We start from the raw sequence: 27403 nt of genomic DNA, 5'->3' as shown, positions 1-27403 counted from the left end.
AGTGGAGAGAGTACCCCGTTAGAGTGGAGAGAGTACCCCGTTAGAGTGGAGAGAGTACCCCGTTAGAATGGAGAGAGTACCCCGTTAGAGTGGAGAGAGTACCCCGTTAGAGTGGAGCGAGTACCCCGTTAGAGTGGAGAGAGTACCCCGTTAGAGTGGAGAGAGTACCCCGTTAGAGTGGAGCGAGTACCCCGTTAGAATGGAGAGAGTACCCCGTTAGAGTGGAGAGAGTACCCCATTAGAGTGAGTACCTGAGCCAGCGGTGGCTCTGTCTGTAGTGTTTACAGGCTCCTTTCTGGGGGAGGGGCTTGCCCTTCTGCACGGCGGGGTCTCGGGGTGCTCTCAGGTGGACGGTGCTGTCGCTCGGACCTGCAGACACAGAAGAGGCTGTGAGGCTGCGGTCCCAGGATTCACATGTAGGGGGCGCTCACCTGTTTTGCTGCTGCGGGGCTGAATCAGCAGGAATCGTGCACTTTGGACCTGGAGGCTGAGTTTGTCGTGGCAGTGCTCACAGTTTAACTCTTTGGTTTGGCCGTAGGACAGATTCTGAGGGAAACACATGTTTATATTTGTGTGGATGTTTAAGATGTTTGGAGCAAATGGGTCACAGTCTGAGGGAATAAAATCTGTAAATATAAACACACAAACGTGAGGACCTGCCTCGAGGAGGCGATTATTAGAGCTACAGCAAAGATTAAAATAAGTTTGGATTAATATTAAGGTTCCGACGAAAGTAAAAATGGTTTAAACTACAGCAAAACTGACCCATATGAGGTTTAATCCATGTCCTAACACTGTGTCCTCATTGAAACAGACCTGGAGTTGTGTTTTGTTTCATTCTCACATGTTTGAGTCACACTTTATTATTAGTCTGTCACATCTCCAAAGCTCAAAATGCTCTGTTCCACCTTGAGATGTCATTAAGTGGAAGTTTCCAAGTTCCTCCTCCTTTTACCTTTAGTTCAGTCGAGATAAGAGACAACTCCAGGACTGAAATGATCCAAATGATTCTAGAAATGAAGGTGTGTGGAGTTTAAAAACACAGTGGAGCACTTCCTGTATCACCACATGATGACATCACAAGGTGGAACAGAGTGTTTTCAGCCTAAATCTGCAGCTTTGTGTGTTAAACATGTGAGAATGAAACAAAACACAACTCCAGGTCTGTGTGAGACGAGGAAACGACATTAAAACAGAGAAAAGAGGAATATGAGACTTTTAAAGTTTAGGATCAGTCTCTATGAAATGAAAGTCAATGTAACGACCCTGAGCGGTTTACTGACCCCTTGTGTTCTGACCCCTCGTGCTCTGACCCGTTCTGACCCCTCGTGTTCTGACCCCTCGTGCTCAGACCCGTTCTGACCCCTCGTGCTCTGACCCCTCGTGCTCTGACCCATTCTGACCCCTCGTGCTCTGACCCCTCGTATTCTGACCCCTCGTGCTCTGACCCCTTGTGTTCTGACCCCTCATGCTCTGACCCCTCGTGCTCTGACACCTCGTGCTCTGACCCGTTCTGACCCTCGTGCTCTGACCCCTCGCGCTCTGACCCCTCGCGTTCTGACCCATCGTGCTCTGACCCCTCGTGTTCTGACCCCTCGTGTTCTGACCCTCGTGCTCTGACCCCTCATGCTCTGACACCTCGTGCTCTGACCCCTCGTGCTCTGACCCCCGTGCTCTGACCCGTTCTGACCCCTCGTGCTCTGACCCCTCGTATTCTGACCCCTCGTGTTTTGACCCCTCGTGCTCTGCCCCGTTCTGACCCTCGTGCTCTGACACCTCGTGCTCTGACCCGTTCTGACCCTCGTGCTCTGACCCCTCGCGCTCTGACCCCTCGTGTTCTGACCCCTCGTATTCTGACACCTCGCGCTCTGACCCGTTCTGACCCTCGTGTTCTGACCCCTCGTGCTCTGACCCTCGAGTTCTGACCCCTCGTGCTCTGACCCCTCGCGTTCTGACCCCTTGCGCTCTGACCCCTCGTATTCTGACACCTCGTGCTCTGACCCCCCGTGCTCTGACCCCTCGTGCTCTGACCCCTCGTGCTCTGACCCCTCATATTCTGATCCCTCGTGCTCTGACCCCTCGTGCTCTGACCCCTCGCGTTCTGACCCCTCGCGCTCTGAACCCTCGTGCTCTGAACCCTCGTGCTCTGACCCTCGTATTCTGACCCCTCGTGTTCTGACCCTCGTGCTCTGACACCTCCTGCTCTGACCCCTCGTGCTCTGACCCCTCGTGTTCTGACCCTCGTGCTCTGACACCTCCTGCTCTGACCCCTCGTGCTCTGACCCTCGTGCTCTGACCCCTCGCGTTTTGACCCCTCGCGCTCTGACCCCTCATGCTCTGACCCCTCGCGCTCTGACCCCTCGCGCTCTGACCCCTCATGCTCTAACCCTCGTGCTCTGACACCTCGTGCTCTGACCCTCATGCTCTAACCCTCGTGCTCTGACCCCTCGTGCTCTGACCCCTCGTGCTCTGACCCTCGTGCTCTGACCTCTACAGCTGAGTCGTGGGAGCAGGTCAAACAGCCGACAGTGAAGAGGCAGCGGTTGAGCAGGAGGTCGAGGGCGGTGGTGTTGTGGAGCTGGAGGTGTCCCAGGACGGTGCTGTACGGGTGGAGGAGGGACGGGGTGAAGGTCGCCCTGATGTCACAGCTGCACTTCTCACACTGAGCCACACAGGGGGCGCCAGAGGACAGGCTGAGCTCTGCACTCACTTTACACCTGAGCACAAACACACAAACACACACACAAACAGACACATACACACACAAACAGACACACAGACACACAGAGACACACAGACATACACACAAACACAAACACACACACAAACAGACACACACACAGACATACACACACACAAACAGACACATACACACACAGACATACACACACACAAACACCCCCACAAAGAGACACATACACACACAGACATACACACACACAAACACACACACAAACAAACACACAAACAGACACATACACACACAGACATACACACACACAAACACACACCCCAACAGACACCCCCCCCACACAGACATACACACACACAAACAAACACACAAACAGACACATACACACACACCCCTACACACACACAAACACACCCCTACACACACGCACTGATCCAAACACACACTGATACACACACGCACTGATCCAAACACACACTGATACACACACGCACTGATCCAAACACACACTGATACACACAGACTGATACACACACGCAATGATCATTTAGGGAACCAAAAGACACCAGCAACTGTCGGTTAATGGCCAAGCTCAAAGAACTGTCCAGGGCTCTCACACCACACCCTACCACCCACAGGGTAATGGTCAGGTGGAGATATTTAACCACACCCTGCTGCCCACACCCTAGAAAAAAAGCAGAAAGAAGATGGAAAGAGTCACTAGCTGTTGTTGTTCACACATACTGTTGGACGAAAAGTGAAACAACAGGCTACACTCCAGATTACTTTGTCTTTGGCTGTGCCCACACTTGCCAATTGACCTGTTGTTTACCTTAAGAACGAAGAGTCCCACGTAGACTATGATGACAAGCTGGAAGAAGGAGGCCTACGCCATTGCAGCAAAAATAGCTGACAAAGACCTACTAAGACAAAAAAATCAAAGGTAGATTGGTGGTAAGGTGACAGAGTCCTCCTCCAGAACCTTACACCCAGAGGTGGTCCTGCAAAGATTCAGTCCTACTGAGAAGATTAAGTCTACAAAGTGAAAGAGAGAAAAACACAAGATAGTCTAGTGTACTGGATAAGTCCTGAAAATGGTAAAGGAAGAGACAGAGTAGTGCACAGGAATCTTCTGCCCTGTTAAAAGCCACCCTCAACTACTCCAGTTATAGCCAAAAAAAAGGGCCGACCTCTGTGTAGAGACGACAGTGACACATCAGACAATGACTACAACAGCACCTACCAGTGGTACCTCTGACCCGTTACTACTGCAGAGGATGCTCTTGACTAAAAAAGTGAAATATTTAAAATTGCTTATAAAGGTCAAGGATACTTTAGCTAAAATGATGTGTTGTGGCTCTATGCAAAGTTTCCAAAATTGGTTGCCCAAATCTGGCATATGCGGGTCCCTTTGTGTGCAAATTCAATAATGAAGATATCAGCAGAACTGATATAATAAAAGAACGTTAAACAAGAGTTTGAGCTTTTTAGTCTCCAACCAGGTTCACTATTAGCAAGTGAAATGTTTTAAAAACAGCAATACATAAAGTGTATAAAATCCTTGGTTGGTTGTTTAGACAGTAAAATTATAGACTGTAGTGGTGTATGTGCATTCACACTGATGGAGCCATTATGTGTTTATGATAATTCCAATACTTTTAACTGCTGACTGCAGCAAAAACTAAGATTTGGACAGTAGAGAGGTTTTTGGCCCAAACTGGTCTAGCTCATTGGATTTGGAAAGATTGATGTCTATGGCTCTTCCCATGAAAGCATCAACAGGTAACACGCACATCTTACCACCCATTCCATGGTTGCCAATGGCTACACAACATTCAAATAAAAACAACATAATGTTGTTGCTATGGACAACATTCGAATTCTTCGCCATTTCGCTCTTGTCCCCGAGAGAGAAGCCACGCACTTGTTCTCCGCAGACTAAGCTAACGGCTAATAGCAGCTAAACTAGCTCCACCGCAGCCTCACGCAGCTTTGTTTTTGTTCCCACAGCACTTGAACTTCATCAGCCTTCAAGTTCAGCAGCACTTGAACACCACCAGCCTTCAAGTTCAACTGTGGCATGGTAAAGAAAATCTGTCTTTTTAAAAAGCATTTGCGATGATTATTAGCATAAATAACAACGTTAGCTATAAGGCTACTTTCAGTATTTACTACTTCTACTTGGCATCAGTAACATTGACAAAGTACCATTAACTAGCTAACACACTGAAAATAGAAATAGAAATGGAAAATATAATAATCAAATATATTTGAACAGGGTTTAATATAGTTTAGTAACATGTTCACATTTAAATATATTGTTTGATGTGGCCATATTTGGCCAAAACACAGATTTGGTACTAAAGTTACTTGAACTATATTTGTACAAAAAGAATGAATCCTCAATGTATATGTATGTTTTTAATAAATATAAGGGATTTGCTTTGTAAATATATCATTAAAAGGCAAAATCTCCCAAGGTACAGTTGTACAGTAGTAGCAGGTTCTACTAAATCTGCTCAGTAATTGGTGAACTTACAACAACCCAGAGTATTTTATTTAATGTTGCTTACTGAAAATAAGTGTTGTGTTTTACCGAATTTTATTGAATTTGGAGTGGATCAACACAAAGTGGCCAAATGGCTCACCTTTATGCATGTTCAACAAAAATGTTTGATTTGAGTATTGATTGCAGTAACATTAATCGACTTTATAAACTACAATACATTTACAACACTAACCAAATAAAACATAGGCAATGCACACAGATATTAAAATAAGCATCCTGTTGCACTACATTTGTTTTTTGAAAACTAACCCCGATTGCCCATGTCTTTGAAAACTTGGAGTACAGTATCTAAATGACAAACTAAGACCTTAATTAGTTTGTCATTTAGATACTGTCTTTTAGCATACATTTAATGTTGATTATCTTCTGTCCAACAGGGCGGCAGGAAGAGGAAGAGGTCTCCGGCGCCTGTCCCTCGGATCACTCGTGCCCGCCGCGGTGATTCTCCAGCAAGGGGCAGCTCTCGACCCTCCTCTTCTGCTCCGGTAGGCCTGGTCACATTTGCCCTTTGCTCTTTTTAAAATGTCTTTTATAAAGACATCGGTATTCACCTGTGTGTTCTGATGTTCCAGGTCCAGAGACTGCACAGCCCAGGGCCCTCCACCACTGGGACGCCCGCAGCTCCTCAGCAGGTAAGCTTCACACACTTAACTCAACTAAAATCTGTCTCTTGTTGGTTTAAGATTGTTTGTGGGAATTTTAACATGTTTTTATCCTTTTACATTTTTACCTCTTTTAAACCAAACTTAAACTTTTGCAGGCTGCCAGCAGCAGACGCCCTCTGCCTCGGCAGACTGGTCCTTCTGCTCATGTGCAGGTGAGTTTGACCTGTCTTAAATATTCAGTGACAATTAACTGCATGAAATGTCAAATGGCTCATGCTCTTTTTCTTGATTCCCAGCCTGCTGAGAGCCGCAGCCCTGGGCTCTCCCCCTCTGGCTCCTCCCCCTCCAGCTCCTCCCCCTCGGGCTCCTCTGTGCCCCCTGACCCTGGTGCTCAGGTAAGTCTAATGTTTCTCTGAATGAGACATTGTGCCCTTGTTGCATTGTGTTTGACATATGTCTGTATATTGTTTGAGCAGCCTGGAGTTCTGCAGCTGTTCCCTTTCTGGGTCCATGTGTGGGACGAGTCCCTGTTCCTTGAGGTATACAGAATCCTATACTAGAATACTGTTGGTCACATGTAAAACGGACACAATACTCTAAAGCGACTGTGCTCTCTTTCAGCTCTTGGGGACTCTGCTTCCCAACCTGCACCACATGGACCAGGAGGTTTGGATCTACGTCTCTGGCTCAGACTCCATGCTGGTGACTACCCCCTGGACGTCTGCCTCCACTGTCCGTGAGATTGAGGAGACCCTGGAGTCCCGGGACTTCAGCCACTGGCCCCATGGCAACGAACTGTAAGTCCCTGTGCTGTGGGGTTTAACCATTTACTTGTTGTTTTATAGTGACAGGTACAGGTAGGTATTGTCACAAGTTCTCATGTGAGTAGTACTGTGTCTTTTTACTTGATAATGTAATTTTGAGTTTAAGGTTTGTAACACAGTAGGAAGGGAACATGCTTGAATTGTGCAGCACTCACTGTGATCCCATAGGGAAAAAAACAGTTTAACTATTCACCATATATGCCTCCTACAGTGATTTGATTTGATCCTTAATTGTTTAATGCAGTATACAAGTGGACTGTACTCCCACCTGCTGGAGATGCCCTTGAATGAAGATGAAGATCCTGGATGGATCCTAACTGTTGTCATCATCATGCAAATGCTGGAACTGTCAGATGTCTGGTAAGTTTAGTGACTGTGCCAAAAAATGTCCTTTTGGTTTAGTAGCTTTTAAAAAAAAAAAATCAAAGCTACATTTTCTTTTACATTTATGCAGTAATGTGTAATTGAATAGATGCTATTTTAAGATGAGGAATATTCATCGTGTTTTCTCAGTATTAACATATAATTTGGTTGTTGATATATATCAAACAATATAGATAACAGATGTGTCTTGCTGACCACGTCTAGTAAGAACAGTTGTTAAGTTGCATCACACCACCCGAAGACTGTCTGAAGTTACTATGAAAACGTGTCAAAGTAATACATCACCATGTTATCTGTATTGTCTAATGTAGATTAATGAATATTTAGGTTAATGAATACAACTATGACCATTTACAAGTTGCTGTAAGTTATTACAATATTATCATTTACAATATTATATTTTATAGCAATATTTCAAATCAAGTTGATGTAAGTGGGGCACTATGTGATTTCTGATGAACTCTGAAATGGTTACCCCCCCATAAATTTAATCTATTCCAGCTAGGCATGAAAATGTAAAATATAACTATTGTTTATATCTATTTATATTGTGAATGGTGTGTTTTAAGAGCAATACTCGGTGTTACCAGCAGAGGGCGCTTAACGCTTTCACTAACAGTAGCTGTAGCCTGGGCAGAAGAAGTAGTCTGAGTGAACACAGAGCATGCATCAACTGAGTTTTGTTATTCTCCTTTCCAGATATTGATCATGATGGCAGAGGATGTGTTTGAAAAACTCATTAAAGGTACCAGCTAGTTGGATGAGAAGCAACAACCAGACCCTCCTCCAAAAACATGGAGAAGGGTCTGATTGTTGTGGAGTGGCACATAGACAGGAAGAATCTCTATGTGCCATTCCACCATTTCACCTTCTCCATTCAGAACCTGACTAGAGCCAACAAACACTCCAGAGGGAACACTGAGGAGAGTTTACAGTACCATGGCAGCCCGCGGAGTACTCATGTCCACCACAGGACTGACCCACAACGGCTCTTTTAAGAGCTACGAAGTAAACTATAAAGGGCTTAACATTTTAGAATCTGTGGTTATGATTCATTATATTTATTTACTTAGGAAATATTATAGTACCTCAATTTTAAGACTGTATATTTTTGTGCTGTTCATTGTTTGTTTGCTGGTAATGTCTGCCAGGACTGGGCTGCTGACTGTAACTTCAGGTTCATCATAACGTGTACATTCAAGATTGGCCCTAATTACTAGGTCACACACAGAAATGATTAAACACACAGATTAATTTAACTTGTCTATGTAGATGTTTTATCTATAGTATTGAATTGGTAAATTAAGTAAGCTTTTAGATATGTAACTATGGTATACATTGTGTTAACAATTATTGATATTACACCTTACAAACTACACAGTAGTAGAAAAATGGTGTATGATGTATAAAGTAGTAAACATTTCATAATAAAATTTACACATTTTATTTTACAACAGCATCAAAATTTTGTAACAACAAATATTAACAAAAGATCATTTTATAAACCATTTACATATATATTTAGAAAGGACCTTGCCTGGAGGAGGGGCGTGAGAAGTGAGGGACCATATGAAGTAGAGGAGAAAGGAGGGTCTGTTTCCTCCCCTGCAGCCTACACGGTAGGCTCCAAAGGTTCCAAGTTTAAAGGAAATAGTGTTTTTATATAATAATTAGTGAATGGTAAATTTTACAAAATCATTACAATGAGGTGGCACCTTCTGCAGGAGAGGAAGCAGAGACAAGAAAAAGTGCTCATCCTCAGACTGAGCGTGAGGAGGAGGAGGAGGTCGGTTCTGGAGTGCTGCCAGCAGCTCCCTCTTGAAGCTGGAGGGTGACAACACCAGGGACCTCTTCTTCGCTCTCCTCTTCGGTGGCCTACAAAACAAAGTGTTATGAGAATGACATTTAAACACAAGTTAATGGCCAGGGCTGGGCAGACTTTCTGACACACGGGTCACAATGGGTTTTAAAATTTGACAGAGGGGCCAGGCCACAATATATATATGTATATTTTGCATAAGATATTTGGCCTGTAACATGTAGCAAAGCATGAATATACAAGGCTCATTGTAAAAAAAAAAATCCAAATGCATTAATTAAATGAAAAATGTATTCATTAAATTTCAATCAGGGATTTTTACTTTAGATTTATTTGGTACACGTGAATTGAGAATAAGGAAAATCTAAAATATTTATAATCATTAGAATCACAGAGGTCAATCAAGGGGCACTTTCCCCAAATCCACCACTGCCATGGAAGAACCTTGAGACTGAAACCCAAAGCCAGGAAATAGAGGCTCAGTGAAGGAGGAGCTGAAGGTGTGGAGGTGGAACAGTTCTCCCTCAGAACAGACCTCATAGAAGGACAGAGATCCAGCCTCAGAGTCCAGGAACACAGACACTCCACCTGAGGGACGAGAGAAGGGAAGTGCTGTTGTTGTGATAGAAAGAGTAAAGTCCACCACAGATTCTAAAACTCCTCAAACTGATTATTGCCTCCTGCTGTCTCTGTCTGATTCCTCTGTAACTCACCGCTATTTCAGCCCAAACGCTCCACTGCACCTCCCAGTAACAGCGCCCCCTCAGGCCAGTGCAGCTCAGGACAGTTGTCTGTAAATCTGTCCTCATGATCTGGATACGGCTGCTCCTCTCTCACACAGGTCACTGTCCGTTTGTCCTCAGACAGTTTGAGTTTTCTGTGAGCTGTGTTTGGATCCAGAGAAAACTCACAGGAATCTGAGGACACAAATATATGACATCACTTCCTCTTCCTTTAAATATGAAAAATAGTTTTCAGATTCAGAGGAAGACTTGAAGTCTGATAAAGTTACATAATGTTAATGCCCTCATGAACTGAATGAAATGCAGAGACTCACACTTCCTCAGACCTGGGACCATCCACTGTTCTCCAGCAGGATCCAACCTGAAACACACAAGTCCAGTTTAGACCAGAGACCAAGACCTGGACCAAGCATAGACCAGAGACCCACTGAACCAGGACCCACACCTGAGAGACTGCAGGGGGCAGTGGGGGTCGTCCCGTAGCGCGGTCAGGAGTTCTCTTGAGGGTCCTGGATGGTTGTAGCTCAAGTCTAACTCTCTTAGATGGGAGGAGGCGGAGCTCAGAGCTGAGGCCAGAGCAGCCCCGCCCCTCTCTGAGACCGGCTCATGCTGTTAACCATAAGGAGTGCCCAGAAGAGATCACAAGATTACTTAAACATGTATGAATGACATATAGAAACACTGCACGCATATAACAGCTTTCTACTTATAACATGGTAGAAAGCCTCAAAAAGCTTTTGTATGTTAACCCCTCTTTAATGTTTGTTAGTGACTTGATCAGGGAAAAGGAGACATCCATCGGGATAGATCCTACTACAACAATGTTTCAGTGCAAGGTCACGTCAATAATGAACAATCCTTTTCTGCCAGGTCTTTTGTCAATGGTTTGATAAAGGTGTCAGGTTACATAATACCCTTTTTCCAAGGGTATCCTTTTGTCATTTAAACACATCACTGAACAGAACAAACTGATGAAAGGATGAAAAGCTTATCTACTACAGACACTCAGAGGGTCAGAGGTGTTTGGGAGAAGGTTGTCTGTGACCACAGATGAACAACCATGGGATGACGTCTGATCCTATGCAAAACTATTTCAGTTTGTATTTGGACAGAAGAAGTACAGCTTCATATTGTGCACAGACTTGAATGAATGAATATTGTTTATTTGAGCATAATAAAAACAAACAAAAACAAAACAGTGTACACCCAGATCCCAAGTTTGTGCTCAAAAGGAGTAAGCCGAAGTAAAATACTTGTGTGCGCTTACCCCCCATATTTAACTAAATAACACCATTTAGATTACATTGCAGTGGCAAACCTTCACCATCTGTGCGTGTGTATGTGTGTGTGTATGTATGTAGTGTGTATGTGTACAACATCCATACACATGCCCACACACACCGGGTGTGCATGTGCATGTGTATGCAAGTAAAGTGTATGTGTGTATCATTCAAACACATGCACATACACACCGGGTGTGCATGTGCATGTAATGTGTGCGCCTAATGTGTACGTAGAGTAAAGACTCGCTAAATTACAGTTCATACAAAGTACATTGCGGCAGTAGATAATGAATGACAGAATTATTAACAACCAACAAAATGATGAGTATTCATAGTTTTACTATGATCCTTCTTTAGTAGCATAGTTTTTGAATATATTTAATCTGTATAGTCATTTGAAGTTTACTAGAGAGTTACTACATTTTAAATTTTCTTCCAATTCATTCCAAAGATCAACTCCACGTCGGGTAATGAACATACTTTTTAGGGTAGTACGAACACACTGTTTCCTAAGATTCAATTGTCCCCTCAGATTATATTTATTATCTCTAATTTGAAACATGCCTTGGATATTATTTGGGAGCAGATTGTACCGTGCTTTATATACAATTTGTAGAGTTTTGAATTTGATTAGATCTTCAAATTTAATTATTTTTGACTTAAGAAACAGAGGGTTTGTATGTTCCCTGTACCCAGCATTATGAATGATCCGTATCGCCTTTTTTTGAAGAATGGATATAATATTAATATTTGTTTTGTAAGTATTTCCCCACACCTCTATACAGTAGTTAAGATAAGGCAATATTAATGTACAATATACAGTATAAAGTGCTCTTTCATCCAGCAAACATTTAGTTTTCCTCATAATTGCGATGGATTTGGCCATCTTGTTTTTTACTGCAGTTAATTGAGGCTTCCAGCAAAGTTTATGGTCAAGAATAACTCCAAGGAAATTATGTTCACTCACACATTCAATGATTTCATTATTTATAGTCATCTTGGGTTCAGTGTCAATTTTTTTGTTACCAAGTACCATGAATTTAGTTTTTTTCAAATTTAGCGACAATTTATTACAGTCAAACCATTCTTTTAGTTTATTCATTTCCCTGGAGACCTCTTCCATCAACTGTTGCAGGTTTTTCCCAGAGCACAGAATTGTAGTGTCATCGGCAAAGAGCACCAATTTAAGCTTTTTGGAGATCGAACACAGGTCATTGATATATAGTAGGAAGAGAATTGGGCCAAGTATAGAACCCTGAGGCACACCGCAAGTGATGTGCCTCAGAGTGGAAGAGCACTCGCCCATCTGGACAAATTGCATTCTGTTTGATAAGATATGAGCCAATGCAGTGGGTTGCCACGTATTCCATTTTTTTCTAATTTATGGATTAAGATCGAGTGATCAATCGTATCAAATGCCTTTTTTAGGTCAATAAAAATTGCAAGAGCATATTTATTTTTTTCTATACAATTGCTCACCTCCTCAACTTCATATGTCCCCTCACGGCAGGCACTTCTTTGACCATTCTCTCTCACTGTTTATGTTCTCTCAATCATCAAAGATATTGGATTGAAATTATAAGAGATATTGAGAAAATATTTCAAATGTGGAAAGGGACCTTATTTCTTAAACATATTAAAATAGCTGCTGGTAAAAGACTCAAGTAGAACATTCATTTGCACTGTCCCATCTGTCAGTGGTTGGATGTAACAGACCCAGGTTCTGGGCCTGTTGAGCAGATAAAATATACCTGTGAAACACAGGGAAATGATGAGAGGCGACAGTGAAGGTTGTTCTTTGCCACGCTTCTGCCATATTGGAGAAGGAGGACCTCTGAACAAAACCGTCTCCCAAAACGAAGCGCCACCTACTGGCGTGAGGGTGTAATTACTCAAAACATTATCTCCCAAATGAAACTTTTCCATTATATAAAAACTAAAACATAATGTGAACACATTACTGTGTGTCACATTGTACTTAATCACTTTATTTGAAAAATAAATACAAATCAGCTACTTAGTTCTGACACACCGGAAGCAATTTGCCTGTAGTTTGGTTCCCATTATAATGTAAATGCACATTTGGAGTTATTAGTTGTAGTTTCAGCTTATTTTCTAATGAATGACATTAGCATGACTCTAACAGAGAAATGATCATAACAGAGCATGTCCACATACAGGACCAATGGACAAAAGGCACATCCACAGACTGTTCTTACCCAGGTAGAGCCTGATGCATATCTAATTGCTAAAATGGGCTTGTAGCTGCACTCAGGTAAAACTTAAGGCTAAGTTTAATAGCAGTTTCAGTATTTTTAGTTAATTATTTCAATCTTCTCACTGACGGTGAACTTTCCGCAAAGATAGACATACACATGTGGACAAAATTGTTGGTACCTTTTGGTTAATGAAAGAAAAACTCACAATAGTCACAGAAATAACTTGATCCTGACAAATGTAATAATAAATAAAAATTCTATGAAATTTACCCAATGAAAGTCTGACATTGTTTTTCAACCATGCTTCAACAGAATTATTTAAAAAAATAAACTCATGAAACAGACCTGGACAAAAATGATGGTACCCCTAGAAAAGACTGAAAATAATATGACCAAAGGGACATGTTAATCTAAGGTGTGTCCAGTAATCAGCATCACAGGTGTCTACAATCTTGTAATCAGTCAGTGGGCCTATATATAGAGCTACAGGTCGCCACTGTGCTGTTTGACATGGTGTGTACCACACTCAACATGGACCAGAGGAAGCAAAGGAAAGAGTTGTCTCAGGAGATTAGAAAGAAAATTATAGACAAGCATGTTAAAGGTAAAGGCTATAAGACCATCTCCAAGCAGCGTGATGTTCATGTGACTACAGTTGCACATATTATTCAGAAATTTAAGATCCATGGGTCAGTAGTCAACCTCCCTGGACGTGACCACAGGAGGAACATTGATGACAAATCAAAGAGACGGATAATATGACAGATAACAAAAGAGCCCAGAAAAACCTCTAAAGAGATTAAAGGTGAACTTCAAGCTCAAGGAACATCAGTGTCAGATCACACCATCTGTCGTTGTTTGAGCCAAAGTCGACTTAATGGAGACGACCAAGGAGGACTCCATTGAAAACAAATCATAAAAAAGCCAGATTGGAATTTGCCAAACTACATGTTGACAAGCCACAAAGCTTCTGGGAGAATGTCCTATGGACAGATGAGACAAAAATGAAACTTTTTGCCAAGACACATCAGCTCTATGTTCACAGACGGAAAAATGAAGCATATCAAGAAAAGAACACTGTCCCTACTGTGAAACATGGAGGAGGCTCTGTTGTGTTCTGGAGCTGCTTTGCTGCATCTGGCACAGGGTGTCTTGACTCTGTGCAGGGTACAATGAAATCTAAAGACTATCAAGGGATTCTAGAGAGAAATGTGCTGACCAGTGCGGAGTGTTTGTCCATTGATCCGAAGGTTGGCAGTTCAAATCCCGCTCTCGACATGGAGGGGTTGAGAGGTCAGATCCACTGATCCATAGGCGATTCTAACTCACACAGATGAATGCTGTTGCTGTGTCCTTGGGCAAGACACTTAACCCACCTTGCCCTCCGTCTGTGTACACTGGTGTGTGAAAAAGTGTTGTAAAGTGCTATAGAAAAATGTGACCATTTACCAGTGTCAGAAAGCTTTGTCTCAGTCACAAGAGGAAAACATTGGACTATTCTAACCTGACCCTGAGCTAAATCCTATTGAGCATCTTTGGAAGGAGCTGAAACACGCCGTCTGGAAAAGGCACCCTTCAAACCTGAGACAACTGGAGCAGTTTGTTCATGAGGAGTGGGACAAAATACCTGCTGAGAGGTGCAGAAGTCTCATTGACAGTTACAGGAATCGTTTGACTGCAGTGATGGCCTCAAAAGATTGTGCAACAAAATATTAAGTTTAGGGACCGGTTTCATGAGTTTTTTATTTATATATATATATATATATATATATATATATATATATATATATATATATATATATATATATATGTGTGTATATATATATATATGTGTGTATATATATTGAAGGATGGTTGAAAAGCAATGTCAGACTTTCATTGGTTAAATTTCATAGAATTTTTATTTATTACTTTTGTCAGGTTCAAGTTATTTCTGTGACCATTGTGAGTTTTTCTTTCATTAACCGACGAGCACCAACAATTTTGTCCAAGTGTGTACAACAGCACAACTACCAGCCACAAATGCATTTTACAAGCACAACAATGTGAATACAGACAGTATAAATACCTGAGGAGAGAAGTTAGATCATCTCTGTGGACATGTGTGGATGTTTGTATGGTACATGTTACTGGTTTAGCATGATCGGTTCCTGTTTCAATTTAAGTCAATGATATCAACTTTGACTTATGTTTACCTTTGAATTGTGGCTTATTCATATTATAATTCTCAAACATGATAAATGAACAGGTGAGCTGAGATGAGCTGAGCTCTGATTAGCATCAACTGCACATGTTCCAATCCTCCCCTCTTCCCAAGTCTATACTTTTCATGTTCTTGGCAATAGACACATACTTGCTCTCTTTTCTTTTTCCAGACACTCTTGCTGTAAACTGTTAGAGACAACAAAAGTTTACAACATACTTTTCAGACAGAGAGGAGTGGAAAGAGTGGACACACCACTCTAAATTCTTACTACATTGTGATGGATAATGCTTCATACCCTGATGCAGCTGTACACAGTATCTGCAAGATTCTGCTTTTGAAGTGTACTCTGAGTACTTTACTCAGTCAATTGACATGCCTCCAAGCCGCTTCTTCAGTTCTGGTCAGATTACTGTGGACACTGCCTTATATCTGTCTGAAGGGAGGAGCTAACTACACTAAAACTGTAAACAGCTATTGTCTCAGAACTGAAGAAGCAGCTTGGATGAGCAGCAAAACATCTTCACCCTACAATGATTTGTCCAGTTGACAGATTTAAACTTCGTCTTTTGCTAATAAAAGACTGCGACAGCAAAGATCTGACCTCTCGTTCACCACAACAGCTTTGAACAGAGGAATAAACCACTTTTTTTTTTGGTCAAGTGACTCCTTGTTTCCAAAATAAGTTTGAAATGTCCTCTACGGGTTGCACCAGAGTGAAATAAAAAGGGGAATTGATGAGTTTGACTTTTGAGTAACTAAACAATGCTCTGAAATAAGTATGTGCTTGTAATAGGACACATGACTACATGAAAGGCTTCAGCAGATAAAGGTCATTCAAATGCTTGTAAAATGCTTCATTTGTATTTTTTCGTGTTATGTTACGGCTATAATAAAAGACGTAGTTATGACCTGGTTGGGGTTACGGTTCAGAACAAAAAGAGAGCGCGCCTGAGAGAATAACCGGGTTTTGTCTTCACTTCCGGGTCATTAACACATTCTACTTCCGGTGCGTCCTGGTCGTGTTTTTCTGCGGAGCGCACGGTTTGGTTTTATAAAAGGATCTATCTTTTCAATCATCTTGGAATCAACATCGGAACATTCAGCGGCAAAATGTCAGAGGTCAGGAGAGTTTGTTTTACTTTCGCCATGTTCACAATATGTTTGCGCCGCAGATGCTGTGCTAAGCATGCTAGGCTAAGCATGCTAGGTTATGCATGTTCGTTTTGTGTACGATACATAGACTGAATATATAAGCGTATGATGGACTTTTTATACAGTGTATGGATCGATACACCTCAAAATCCTGTGTTATTGTTCTGTGATAATTTGAGTTTATGTGTTTATATAACTTTACCTGTTGTATGCTCATTCGGGGGTATGTATATTTTTAACTGCCTGTTGTGTGCTCATTTGGGGATATATATCTGTATACCTCTACCTGTTGTGTACTAATCATCGTGACTCTTCCTTCGCCACAGGACGTGCAGAAACATTCTGTGCACACGCTGGTCTTCAGGTCTCTGAAAAGAACCCACGACATGTTTGTGGCTGACCAGGCTAAGCCCGTGGCCATAGACGAAGAAAGGTAATATTCTATTGACCATCGTGTCTTAACTGGGCTCGACCTGCTCTGTCTGAAGAACAGGGATGGTACATTAGTTACCAATATAAGGCGTATTTGACCCATTGGTTCACATGTGTTTTGTGTAATTTTAGTTTCACCTGAAAATATTTATGTGTTCATCTAAATAATAAAATATAGTGGGTATGGAAAATTATTTCAAACAAAGTGTGGGAACCCTGACTATTTATTAATATAAGCTGTTTTACCCAACCCGGAGTTACTGTTATGTCCTTTCTGTTGCCATGAGGATAAAGGATCCTCCCATTTTTACTTCTGTAATAGCACTCTTTGACGTCTAACTTCGCTAAACGCTAAAAAACTAGATTAGCATTTGTGAATCCTTAAAGCTTTTTAATGTGAGTAGTGCATTTATCCTTCTCCCTCTTTCTATGTTTATATTTGAGAAAGTGTCAGTTCTGACATTCATCCCTCTCTTCATGTCTTGTGTTTAGCTTTATTTGGTTTGTCAGATGTAAATCTCAAAATGTCCAGATTCCATGAAGTGTTGTTGTTCCTCTCTACTCCAGTCACAAAATCAAGTTGGCTGTCAAGTTGAAGGCGGACTACGGCCCCGTTTTACACATGCCTGCTTTGAAGGAGAACAAGGAGCGGGTCCATCAGATGTCTGGAGCAGTCGCTTCTGCTCAGGGATATGCACAGCCAGGTACAAAGACTAAAGGTCATTTCAGCGGTTATTCAAATAAAAATAAAGACAAAATAAACACTACAGTCACACCACAAGTCACACGACAAGTCATTTGTTCAGTTGGTAAGTTTACTACATCTACATTTTAGACACTGAAGACATCCAAGATATATTGAATTATGCAGCAATTATGCTCTCACACTGTCATTCTGTGTAATAGAGAGACAGAACGTAACCACGTTTTCAGGTGTGTTTTTGAGTTGAATTATTTAATTTATGTTTTAGGTGAAGAAGCAGAATACCTGATCACTGGCACACATGCATACCCATCCGGACCAGGCAAGTTTTCTTCTCATATTTACTAAGTTGTCGTCTTAAAATGGCTAGTTTTTGTGAGTCTCTTGTCATAAATGAAAACATAAATTAGATATTTGTTTGGCTTTATTTCTATAGTAAGAGCATCAGAGTCTTGTTCATAAAATACAAACGAAACACATGTCAGCATAGGCCCATTTAAAATATTAAAAACAGGAGCAGGTGTGATTGATAATGTGGTGATAAACATTTATAAAGTGCTGCAGTGGAACATCTACTGTACACTACACAACTCCGTATTATTTTAAATACAGAGTTTAAAAGTTAAAATTTTAAGTTATTTCAAGATGTAATGAGTCATGTTTAGTTTTCACCTTAGGCCAAACTGCAGTTCCCTGTGTGCTTCTAATGTGTGCCTATTTTGAAACATCTTTATACCAGAACACTACAGAGGTGCGCCACTCTCCGTGTTGATTTGTGCAGAGGCTCGCTGCTCTTCCTTGTGTGTTGGTTTGTACAGAGGCTTGCCGCTCTCTGTGTTGATTTGCGATGTTGTTTTGAACAGGTGTGGCCTTGACCACTGAGACCAAGCTGCACAGAAACCCCAGTGAAGCAGGCATCCAGACAGTGGCTCTGGCTCTGCCTCCTTCACAAGCCAGGTACACTGTTTTTATACCTTTTTTTATACTTTTTATTGCAATAATGCAGTGCTTCTCAATTATTTTCTATCATGCCCCCCCCCCCCCCCGAAAAAATAAAAGAAATGATATAATGAAATTTAATTAAATATAAAAAAAATAAAAAATTAATTAAATAAACATCAAATAAATAAATTAAAATTAAATAAATATCAAAATAATACATTAAAATTAAATTAAAACAAGTAATTTAGCAATTTGGTACGCCACCTTATATGATGCTCAGTGTTTGCTGCTTTAAGTGATATTTACAAAGCGGGATGATTGTTGTTAATATTTGGCACGTCTGGAGGTTAGAAGTGTGACGTTACATTTTCAATTCATTTTATTTTTGTAACGCCCAAAATCACAACAACAGTTGTCTCGAAGGGGGTTCATGTTTTGGTTGATGGGGGAAACCGGAGTACCCGGAGGAAACCCATCCAGACACGAGGAGAAACATGAAAAACTCCACACAGAAAGGCCTGGGCGACCCGGGGATCGAACCAAACCCTCTTGCTGTGAGGCATGAGTGTTGCCACTCAGCCACCGTGCTGCCTATGCACAAAAACAAACAGGAAAATCAAACAACAGGAAAAATCAGACAAAACAAGAAAAATCGGCCAGGTGAGGAGGAGGGAGGGGGGCGGAGGAAGACCAGGCGAGGAGGAGGGCCAGGCGGGTGGAGGAGGGCCAGGCGGGTGGAGGAGGGCCAGGCGGGTGGAGGAGGGCCAGGCGGGTGGAGGAGGGCCAGGCGGGTGGAGGAGGGCCAGGCGGGTGGAGGAGGGCCAGGCGGGGAGGAGGAGGGCCAGGCGGGGAGGAGGAGAGGGTCCAGCTGTCATCGGGGCATCCAGTAAGCCAGCCAAAACTGCATCTCAGTTTTATCTTTTATGTCTGAGATATCCACATATGCTCGAGTGGTACAACAAAAATCATAACAGTATAACTCAAAAACCACAGCGATGACCTGAAACCAGACAATAGGATTAGACTAGGTTTAAACCAAGGCCAGGACTAAAGCAGAACAAGAACTATCAGGTGTAAACCAAGACTAACCCTGGTCTAGAGACATGAACCAGAACTGAACCATAAATAACTTTTACAACATCTGGTTCATGTTAAAAGCACCTACAGTAGAACAAAGCTAATTTTGATATTTACTGCTCCAAGAACAAACAGGGATGTGCGTGTCCCACCCCGCGGCTGTGCGTGTCCCACCCCGCGGCTGTGCGTGTCCCACCCCGCGGGTTTTCGGCTTTGGCCCACTTCTACAGTTAAAGATGCCACAAAGTAAATTAAATCATGAGCAAATGGGCTGCGGGGGCCGGACAATGTTGCTGTGGGCTGGACCATTGGCCGTGGGCCAGACCATGTTGCTGTGGTATATTGCCACATTGACCTCTGGCAAACTGCAACAATGGTCCCGTTATTATAGTACGACTATAATTGTTCCGCATTGTTCCTTTGCTCCTGTTTTGAGTTAATCTTGGTTAAAGGTAATTTATTTTTTAACTTGAATTAAATTAAAAAGGTGCAACCAGTTTGTCTCCATGGATGTGCTGTTGCTATGCTTAGAAGGTTCCACAGTATGGAAATAAAAGTATCTATCTCAAGAAAAAAGTTATTGCTCAAGAAACTTACATTCTTATTTCTGGCAGTGTCCCATGCCTGTCTTCCTGGAGATGCACACATTTAATGCCGAAATGTCATACATCCCAATCAAAGCAAGAACCCCTTGAAGGAGACAAGCAGGTGGCAGACCCTCCACCAGAGTGTTATATTGTCCCTTTAATTCTATAACATGTGAAAGCACCATGTGTTTATGAGCGAATAATATTTTGAATCCTTCAAAGCAGACAACGTGTTTACTGAATCTTTGACCAGTTTGAAGAGTGTAGTGTTTTCATCCTACATGTTTCCTCTGTTTAAAGACAAGAGGCCAGTCGCACCGCAGCCAGTGTGGCAGAGATCCATCGGCACTATGGAGGGGAGCGCTCTCACGCTGGCACTGTGGTAAGTCTCACTTTGTATCAAGATTATTAGCATGTGCCTATCCCAAATAATGTCTTTGTTTGCTCTTTCGTAGGCTCTTTTAGAGGGAGGTGGAACTAGAAATGCCCTGGTGAGAAGAGCTCCAACAATGCCCAAACCACAGTGGCACCCGCCATGGAAACTGTTCAGGGTGTGTAGTATTTCATTTGGGGTTGTATAGAGTTGTGCTGTTTATGGGTGAGACACTTTTATTATCAAAAATCTGAAATATAATGACAATAATCCAAGTTCATTGGTTTGACAGACATGAATTACACTGCATTTTCATATAAAAATATTTATATAAGTAACTCGCTCAGACTTTGAACAAATAAAATGGAATCTCTCTTCTCAGAGCCATTTACCGTAGAACTGATTCTCCCATAGAAAGGGCCGACAGTGGCACAGTCTGATGAGCAATTGTCCACTGATATGAAGGTTGGTGGTTTGAACCCCCCTCTTGGTTGAGTGGTGAGATGCACTGACCCACAGGTTAGTGGTGCGATTTCAGCTCCCACAGAGGAATTTCGTTGTGTTGGGCAAGACACTTAACCCTTGCCCGAGGTGTCTGTGTACACTGGTGTGTGTGTGTGAATGTGTGTGCGGTTCCTTGATGTAAAATGCTTTGAGCCTTGAAGGTGGAAAAGCTCTGTATAAAAATGTGACTGTTTACCACCTTCTCCACAGCTCAATATTATGATCCCACATGACCAACCTTAGGATTTTAATATTCAAAGGTCTTCATTAAAGGCCCTGTACCTGATTTTGTACCAAAGTTGGTCTTGCCCCAGTACATATAAAAGCAAATAAAAATAATTCCACTGTGTACTGTCTGCATCTCATTATAAAGCGTTATGCATTGCTAGCATGCTAGTTGTTGTTGTTGTTGTTGTTAGCATAGCGTTGTGACAGCAAAACTCCACTCTGGTCTGGTCTCTGGAGTTGTGAAAACTTATCTTGGTGAATAATTGGATGTTCAGAATGCATAAGGTCAGTGAGGAATAACTCTGGACCAAGCTTTAAATGTGCTGTGTTTCATATTTTTAAAGGTCCTATATTACACAAAACTGACCCCTGTGAGCCATGTTTTAATGCTGTTTGTTTCATTCACACATGTTTGAGTAACCCTTTATTAGTCTGTCACATCTCCAAAGCTCAAAATGCTCTGTTCCACCTTGTGATGTCATGAAGTGGTAGTTTTCAAGTTAACAGCTCCTTTTATCTTTGGTTCAGTAGAGATTGGCAATTCCAGGGCTGAAATTATCCAAATGATTCTAGTGAAGGTGTAGGGAGTTTAAAAACACAGTGGAGCACTTCCTGTATCACCACATGACATCACAAGGTGGGCTGAGTTCTTCTCTTAAACACTCTGTTCCAAGTATGGAGGGTTCCATTTGTGTTTTTGATGAGGACACATGATAATCATAAATGGTGTAATATGGGCCCTTTGAGACTGTGGGGAACATCCCCGTTAAGAGGCTCTGTTGTGTGTGACAGGTAATCAGCGGACATCTTGGTTGGGTGCGCTGTTTGGCCGTGGAGCCAGGGAATCAGTGGTTTGTCACAGGCTCCGCTGACAGAACTATAAAGATCTGGGACTTGGCGAGTGGAAAACTGAAGCTGTCCCTGACGGGTCACATCAGCACGGTCAGAGGAGTAGCCGTCAGCACCCGCAGCCCCTATCTCTTCTCCTGTGGGGAGGACAAGCAGGTCAAGTGTTGGGATCTGGAGTATAACAAGGTACAGTCTACAGGATTTGGATTTTCTCCTAAGTTCTGCCATTTTAATTTCTCTCAGCCAGGAATGTACCGATCCAGTGTTTTCAGTTGCGATACTGATACTTTGAGCATCTGCAGATTTATATTTATTTAAAAATGATAAACGTATAGAAGCATACAAACAGAGTACTAACATGACCTCACCGCTGTGTCCTTTAGGTCATCAGACATTACCACGGACACCTGAGCGCTGTGTATGATCTGGACCTCCATCCAACCATCGACGTGCTGGTGACCTGCAGCAGAGACGCTTCAGCCAGGGTGAGGATCTTTGAGAACACGTGCTTCTGCTATAAAGTCACATCTGTGACAGATTCTTCTAGAGCTGAGGCTGCAAACAATCCTTTAAGTTAAGGTGGTGAGGAACAGCCCAGCTGTATGAAGATGATCTCATTGTCCCTGCTAAATACCCAGTGGACAAATACTATATATTTGAGGGCAGTATATGTACTTTCTACTCTACTACATTTTGAACTGAAAAGTAAAAGTATTTTTATTATTATGCGAGACCTGCTGAAAAGGCTGAAGGTTTATTTTTAACTCGTTCAATTTGAACAAAACAAAAATATAGAAATAAAAACAGAAACCACATCTGAAGATTTATTTGATCTGAAAATCTGCATGAAATACTTTTACTTTACAAAATTTCTCAGTGTAAAATATGACATAAAAATCTACTTAAGAAAAAGTATTAAATGTACTTTAAGAGTAAAAAGTAAAAAATATTTCATACAGATTTTGAGGTTTATAAAGTTTAAAGTTTTTATTTGAATATATTTGTTCAAATTCTGAACATGTTAAAAGTAAACCCTCAGCTCTTTCACCAGGTCTCACACAATAATAAAAATACTTTACTTTTCAGTCCAGTTCAAAAATGTAGTTGAGTACATTTGAGAGCAGTATCTGTACTTTTTACTAAAGTAAAAATACACACTTTAAAATGTATTTAAGTACACACTTAAGTACAGTACTGTACTACTTTTACTTGGTTATGTTCTACCTTTGAAGATCAAACATCAGCAGTGATATAATAGTGAAACCCTCATGACATTCTGTTTGTTTTAGGTGTGGGACATTCGGACCAAAGCCAACGTGCACACTCTGACCGGACACACAAACACAGTGGCCACAGTGCGATGTCAGGCTGCAGAGCCTCAGGTCATCACAGGTCAGGTATATATATATAAATATGTAAATAAATATATATATAAAAAATTATAATAAGATTCATTTAATACTTTTACTCAGCAGCCTAAAAATAGTCTTTAGAATAGGTGTCCTGGTCTCTGCATTAAAACAGTGTAACACAATCCTCGTTTAAATGACCAGGATGAAAATGGCTTGTCTTTTAGTCCGTTTTTTTTTTTTTTTTTATGAAGTGTTAGTGGCTTTAACTTGCTTGCATATATCCTGTAATAATGACTTACCCGTCCCATGTACATGTTACAGGGAGCCATGACTCCACCATCAGACTGTGGGACCTAATCGCTGGAAAGACCCGAGCCACCCTCACCAACCACAAGAAGTCTGTGCGAACCCTGGTCACGCACCCCAGACAGTAAGTCCAGCGGCACAGATGCAGAAGGCACAGAGCTGCCATATATCTGTACTGACTTTTAAACATGTTTTTTGCAGATACACCTTTGCCTCTGGCTCTGCAGACAACATCAAACAGTGGATGTTCCCTGATGGAAACTTCATTCAGAACCTGTCGGGCCACAACGCCATCATCAACACGCTGGCAGTCAACTCTGACGGGGTGCTCGTGTCTGGAGGTACTACGCACCACTACTAATATAATATGAATATGAATATCATTATTATTTTAAAATTGAGCCTATGCAGTGAATATTTTCCAGTAAAGGTAAAGATAAAAACAGTAAAAGCTTTGTTGTCTGTGTAATCACTCAGTCGTCTAGGACTGGTCCATAGCAATAGACAAAGTTTAAATCTGTCAACTGGACAAATCGTTGTATGAGTGAAGATGTTTGGCTGCTCATCCAAGCCGCTTCCTCAGTTCTGAACTGAAGAAGCTTTTTTCAAATGTCATTACAATTAAGCAGTCTACAAACGTGTTCATACAGTATAGAAGGCCTTAAATCTACCCTGTTATAGAAGTAGAAGGCTTGCTCTGTTCTCATGCTGCATATGGAATGTGTATGGGATGAGCTTGGATACTGTAGTCAGGGCAGTGGGAGAAGGAGAGGATGAAGTTCTTGTCAAAACGTGTAGGGGCTTGGGCCCAACAAAACTGAGCTACATGTGTTATGGAGCTGTTATTATCTCTGAAGTAATCAGATCTGTATTTATCCATCTGTCTGTCCACCTGTCCATTAATCCATCCATCTGTTTGTCCATCTATCTATCCATCTATCTGTCCATCTATCTGTCCATCTATATGTCCATCTCTCCCTCTGTCTGTAGCTGACAACGGCACTATCCACATGTGGGACTGGAGGACAGGGTATAACTTCCAGAGGATCCATGCGGCGGTGCAGCCCGGGTCTCTGGACAGTGAGTCTGGGATCTTCGCCTGTGTGTTTGACCACTCTGAGAGCCGTCTCATCACAGCAGAGGCAGACAAGACCATCAAAGTGTACAAGGAGGATGACTCTGCGGTAAACAAAATAAAAACACACTTTATTTTTGTGTTTTCTCACACCCAAGGTCACCTTACAGTAACAGCAGAGCCAAAAAACAGATAAAAACGATGAGAGAGGTTTTTCTATTGGGAAAACACCACTTAATGATGATACCAGTAAGAAAACAATTTTATTTAAATGTTTTTTACGCCTTTATGTTCTTTTGCAGACGGAAGACAGTCATCCCGTCAACTGGAAACCAGAAATCCTCAAGAGAAAACGATTCTGATGTTTATATATTTAATTTGACCTAGTTTCTTTTGTACTTTTGTCATTTTTCATTTCATCAGTGGGGAAAGGTCTGTGCTACAGTTTAGAAACCATTTGCAGTTCAGTGTAAGACTCCAGTCCTGTGAGACCGCCGTCTTGGATCACTAGAAATCGTCCAGAGGTTTTGTTTCTGATGACCGCTCTGTGGTCTGACCGGTGCACTACAAGTGTCCATTCTTCACACTTGGACTGTCCAGACACAAGGAAAACCAGGTCTGAGATGGTCAAACACAAAATGTCTATTGTTGTACAAAAACAGAAGTGAGCCTGTCTGGTTTATTTAGTCATGTTTTCCCCTTTAATAAAATACATTTTCCATAAATGCCCCAGTCTTGGAGGCATCTTTTATATTGGATGTTGAGGTTGAACTTGCACCCTTGCACACTCTAAAAGACTCGTTATTGTGCAATGAGTGCTTTACAGTCAATAAAATCAGTCACACATGGCCTTCAATGCAAACACTTGGCTTTGAATTTTTTCACTCCTCACAGTGAAAATGCATGTTTTTAAACATTTGTACTGCATTTAATTGGTTACATTTGTTCTATTGTAAGCTGGACAAGTGTAATGCCTTACTATGGAACATTCCAAGCAATATATCAACATAGTCAAGCAGGTGGCACACTCCCCACCTGACTACGTAGTTTACCTTTAATGTTTTTAAAGTGAAATTATAATTTGTAGATTAACCCTCTGATGCATGAATTATGAAAGCCTTGGTCAAGATTTTTTTCTGAGGTGTTTTTCTTGTCAGGACATGAAAAAAAGTTCAACTCTTTTTTTTTTTCAAAAAAAAGATTTTTTCATGAAGTTACAAACATGTCCAATCCAGTGGACTATGTGCGCCTGAGCACTCAACATAAAACATTGTGAACTGATTGTAAAAATTACTTAATTTGTGTTCTATTGTAAATATATAAACACATGTTTCTTTTTATGCTTTGAAAAACATTTCAGCAATTTTTTGGGAAATTTCAACACTGTATAGGCGCAATGTTTAGGCCTGAATAAGAAAACCAATCTCACACCTGAATGTGTCAAATCATCTCCAACAGGAGAAACATTATTGTGAGTCTGCACACTTTTATAAGGACGCAGGACAAATTAACATATTAACAAATCCTTATATTGGCATGATGGATGAAAACATGAACTGACATATTAGTCTCTGCAACTTGGAACATTTCTATGTTCATCACACCTAAGCTGTATGAAAGTTTACAAAGCATCCAGGGCACAGTGGCAACAGCACTGCATGCAGATGTATTAGGTCTTCCGTCTGTATGCAGCATCATCGCATCTGTTTGCATTTTTATTTTATTTATTTTTTGCATTGCATATTTTGCATTTGTTCATATCTGATTACAGACATAGTATTTGCAATTATTCCAAGATGAAGGCCATCCTCACGAGACCAGTACATTCTTGCCCTTAGATACCGAATGTACCCCATGATCAGGTTGATTCCTAGAAAAATCTGCATCTTTTCTCCTATCACTGCCAAATTTTCTTTCCCTTTCTGGAGAGCATACAAGCTGGTGTTGTGCACTATACCATCAATGAGATCTGCTGGAAACAGATGTCTGAAGAAATCTATGGGATCTCTTCTCTCCATATTCAATTTGCATTCTCTTAGAAAAGTCAAGTCTTCATCAAAATCAATGTCTTGGACTTTCCAGATATTTTTGCGGGCTTGAGTGTGGTCAGGTACCATGTGCCCATCTTCCACAGCTCCCTGATCATGCTGACCTTCCTCTGCGTCGTGCTCCTCATCATCCTCACTTTCTGCATCCTGACTGTCTTTATCTCCATCAGCTTCAACTCCTATGTCTCTGTTCTTCTCTGTTCTACTCATCGTCACTACACTCATCACCACTGGATCTGGTTGGAATTTCCTGAAATATTCTGTAGGCTGCCTTATTCTTTGCTGCGTCTACAAAATATGATACAATAATTATTATAGTATAGTAACTACTCAAGCTAATCTGCACAAAAAATATATTTTAAATGAAAATCTTATAAATATAACAATTTTACACTGACTTATAACCAAAACAGTCAGAAGAAACAGTGAAA

At 41.5% G+C, this 27403-nt stretch overlaps 2 protein-coding genes and 1 long non-coding RNA gene across 3 annotated transcripts; 1 reads left to right on the top strand and 2 right to left on the bottom strand.

The window, feature by feature from the left end:
* Window positions 1–255: 255 nt before the first annotated feature.
* LOC117370649 (uncharacterized) lies at window positions 256–2788 on the bottom strand. The gene is made up of 3 exons (XR_008648772.1): window positions 2489–2788; window positions 432–546; window positions 256–369 (listed from the first exon to the last, which is right to left on the bottom strand). It is a non-coding gene; the product is annotated as an uncharacterized LOC117370649 (long non-coding RNA).
* A 6044-nt stretch (window positions 2789–8832) lies between these two features.
* LOC117374333 (uncharacterized) lies at window positions 8833–10963 on the bottom strand. Its single transcript, XM_055221825.1, has 6 exons — window positions 10955–10963; window positions 10082–10245; window positions 9951–9997; window positions 9637–9810; window positions 9306–9481; window positions 8833–8949 (listed from the first exon to the last, which is right to left on the bottom strand). Exons 1-6 carry the CDS (start codon window positions 10961–10963, stop codon window positions 8833–8835), a joined length of 687 nt encoding a protein of 228 aa, XP_055077800.1.
* A 5368-nt stretch (window positions 10964–16331) lies between these two features.
* Window positions 16332–26271, top strand: plrg1 (pleiotropic regulator 1). The gene is made up of 14 exons (XM_033970409.2): window positions 16332–16463; window positions 16823–16929; window positions 17496–17632; window positions 17900–17953; window positions 18495–18588; window positions 20538–20619; window positions 20693–20788; window positions 22135–22377; window positions 22575–22676; window positions 23481–23583; window positions 23865–23973; window positions 24051–24190; window positions 24840–25033; window positions 25227–26271. The coding sequence occupies exons 1-14, from the start codon at window positions 16455–16457 to the stop codon at window positions 25284–25286; spliced, it is 1530 nt and encodes a 509-aa protein (XP_033826300.1). The 5' UTR covers window positions 16332–16454; the 3' UTR covers window positions 25287–26271.
* The last annotated feature ends 1132 nt before the right edge of the window (window positions 26272–27403 follow it).

The sequence above is a fragment of the Periophthalmus magnuspinnatus genome, chromosome 1 (genome assembly GCF_009829125.3).
Source record: "Periophthalmus magnuspinnatus isolate fPerMag1 chromosome 1, fPerMag1.2.pri, whole genome shotgun sequence".
NCBI lineage: Eukaryota > Metazoa > Chordata > Actinopteri > Gobiiformes > Gobiidae > Periophthalmus > Periophthalmus magnuspinnatus.
This window is presented reverse-complemented; position numbering and strand designations above follow the sequence as displayed.